The sequence below is a fragment of the Rhagoletis zephyria genome, unplaced genomic scaffold (assembly GCF_001687245.7).
Source record: "Rhagoletis zephyria isolate East Lansing unplaced genomic scaffold, Rhagoletis_zephyria_1.1 Rzeph_scaffold_08037, whole genome shotgun sequence".
Classification (NCBI taxonomy): Eukaryota; Metazoa; Arthropoda; class Insecta; order Diptera; family Tephritidae; genus Rhagoletis; species Rhagoletis zephyria.
In genome coordinates, this window is record NW_016165118.1 from 16,548 (window position 1) to 19,521 (window position 2,974).

At 40.5% G+C, this 2,974-nt stretch overlaps 1 protein-coding gene across 1 annotated transcript; it reads right to left on the reverse strand.

The window, feature by feature from the left end:
* Window positions 1-650: 650 nt before the first annotated feature.
* On the reverse strand, window positions 651-2,565 carry LOC108374716 (uncharacterized). The gene is made up of 5 exons (XM_017630714.1): window positions 2,490-2,565; window positions 2,344-2,430; window positions 1,929-2,288; window positions 1,740-1,863; window positions 651-1,671 (listed from the first exon to the last, which is right to left on the reverse strand). Exons 1-5 carry the CDS (start codon window positions 2,563-2,565, stop codon window positions 651-653), a joined length of 1,668 nt encoding a protein of 555 aa, XP_017486203.1.
* Between the last annotated feature and the right edge of the window lie 409 nt (window positions 2,566-2,974).

The following is a 2,974-nucleotide window of genomic DNA, read 5'->3' on the forward strand; positions in this document are numbered from 1 at the left end:
GTCACCCCCAATGTCTTCACACCAAATTTCAAAGTCATGTGACTTCCGGTTCCGAAAATANCAAGACACTTTAATTCGACCCTGAAATCAGGACATCTGATAAATCAGGACGTCTGGTCACCCCCAATGTCTTCACACCAAATTTCAAAGTCATGTGACTTCCGGTTCCGAAAATATTGCTGATTAAAAGTTTCACGCCTATGAGAAGTGCCACGCCCTTGTACAAACTCACTCATATATTCCTTACTATAAGTGCCTACCATGGATATGTCTACATATAGTATATCTACATACTTTACAATAAGCATCTACCATGCCAGACAAACAGACAAACATACAAACAATCTACAGTTTTATTATAGTAAAGAAGATTGAAGATATATAAAAAAAAATTGTATATGCGAAAACCTCTTATATAAAAAAAATTACTATTAGCGTTTATTACCAGTTCTACCATAATTTTTTACACAATAAANGCCAGACAAACAGACAAACATACAAACAATCTACAGTTTTATTATAGTAAAGAAGATTGAAGATATACAAAAAAAATTGTATATGCGAAAACCTCTTATATAAAAAAATTACTATTAGCGTTTATTACCAGTTCTACCATAATTTTTTACACAATAAACATATTGGCATTTCCTCTACATTTCTGGTATATCCTCAGGCCCATTAATAGTAACACTACTTGGAGCACGACTGGTAGTTAGACTCTGGGTTTGACTTAGCGTTCGACTGGATGTTCTTTCCCTCACAAGGGAGGCTGCCTTTAATACGCCACCTTTCATAAAATCATATGGATTAACAGGCTTACCATAGAAAAACTTTAGCTCAGGGCTTAACATGGTGCTGGGGAGCAACTCTTTCTCGGAAACCAACACCTTCGGTTCAGGCAAAGGTTGAAACTTGAAAAGCCGCTTGCGTAATTTCGGCTCATAGGCTGGTTTCATGTGAGCGGGCGTCTTATGAAGTTGAGATGTGATTTCACTCAAGCGCTTCCGCATCACCGGATAGTCACGCAATTGGCGTTCGGGGGGCAAACTTTGCTTAAGCCTCTCCAACTGCGTAGCAGTAAACATCACTGGACGAATATCAAGATCGGGAAATCTTTCGCTGCCACTGTTGAACACAATCTTTTTGTTGATGCGCAGCTGTCGCCTTATCACGCGCTTGGAGATGCAGTTGAAACGTATTTGCATTGGCGCTGTAGGCATGCCGCCCGGTCGTATGGATAAATACTCCCTGTGCGGTGAATTAATCATGTTGATGTACTTGGAATCTGGAAACATTAAAAGTGATCTGACACGCCTTTCTGGCGTCTTTTTTCTCGTAGGCACTCTGGCTTTGCCTTTGGTCTGAAAGAGATGGCGATGACCGCCCCCGATGACATGATCCCAGTCGGGGCTGCAATGCCGGTTTACATTGATCTTTCTATAAGGCAGTCGACGGAATTTTAAACGTTTTTCACGCTCGATAATTAAACGCAAGCCGGGAGTTAGATTTTTTTTGCCACAAGGACAATGCTTGGGGTAGCGCACTTCGTAACGACCCACCGCTGGCTCGAAGCTAGTATGTCGGCGTATGTGGGACATGGGCTTCTCGGGTACGCAGGTGTGTGGTAGAAATATATGTGGATTTGGAAATTCCTGTTGAGTTTGGGGTGAACTGTCAAGAATGTAATAAAAAAAAATCAATAAAAAAGGGTTAACTGCACATCGGAGATCTGTGCTCACACATTATAGGCAAGTTCATGCAACAAGGGATCGTAGTGTGCAGGAGATGGCTCCGAAGGATTGCGATAGATCATTGAGGGATTAGATATCATGCAACGTGCCGTAGCGCGTCTATCTCGTGCATCTGAAAATTCAAGAATGCTGGAAGTTTCGAAAGAGGTTTGTATTGGGAGAATTTTCGAGTCTTACTCGTCAAGAAAATGCCTTTGTGTTTATTTGCAGGCGATAGAAAACGTTCGGTGTCGCGCGGCAATTCATAAAATCTCCATTGACCTTCATTAGAAGGGCCTTCCGGTTTCGATCTTAACTCGTATATATTTTCCATCTTTTGCGGTATTTTTCGCCAATAGGAACCGAGGTAGCCACGTTTACTACCATAGGGTTCTTTCGAGATATCATAGGTGTTGGGAGGCAATTGCCAGGGCTTATCTTTCGCCAAATCGCGTGACATTTTTGTTATGTGCAAATCGGTACAGGGCTCTACGCGAGGCGAATAAATACCGACGCGGTTTTTTAGATCTCGCTCGTTTCTTGTTTCGATGTCTTTATCTGCAAGAGATCAATGTTGTATAAATGGTCGATGTAAGTGTTATCGTGTAACTACCTTCAATGCAGTGCTTTGTAAAGAATTGCCGCTTCTTCTTAATATAGCTCGGTATGGTGTGTCGGTTATCATGTCTGAAGCTGGTTCCTTTCGAAGAGACTCTTGTTTATGGCATTTTGTTGTTGAATTTAATACCAAATACTTACTTTCGGATAGAAAAAGGGGCAAATTCAATGGCGTGGACACAATATGCACGCGAGTTTCGCGATTTTTCGTAGACATATTCGCAATTTTTTTGAAATTGTAAAACTATTAACAAATACAAATGTTTACTTGCATATGGAATATTTTCCTGCTTCAATGTACAAGACGTTACAAAATTATTGATTGCAAACTCAAACGATTTTACATTACACAGAAATTTTTAATGAATAGTACTACAGTTAATGTGAATACTGTCTCTGATTATTAAAATCGTGAGCAACCTTATACCATATCCCCACCGGAGCTAACCACGTAGTTATGGCTATTGAGTTGGTTATACCGATAACCCACTTGATTTAGCGTAGTTTCGCCATATAAAAATGACAGCACTTAACCATTTCACTGAGATGGTTAAAAGCTAACCAACTCGAAACCACGTCGAAAGTCTGATACAACCCTGTGTTTTCCCGCCATCTGTGGGTCATTA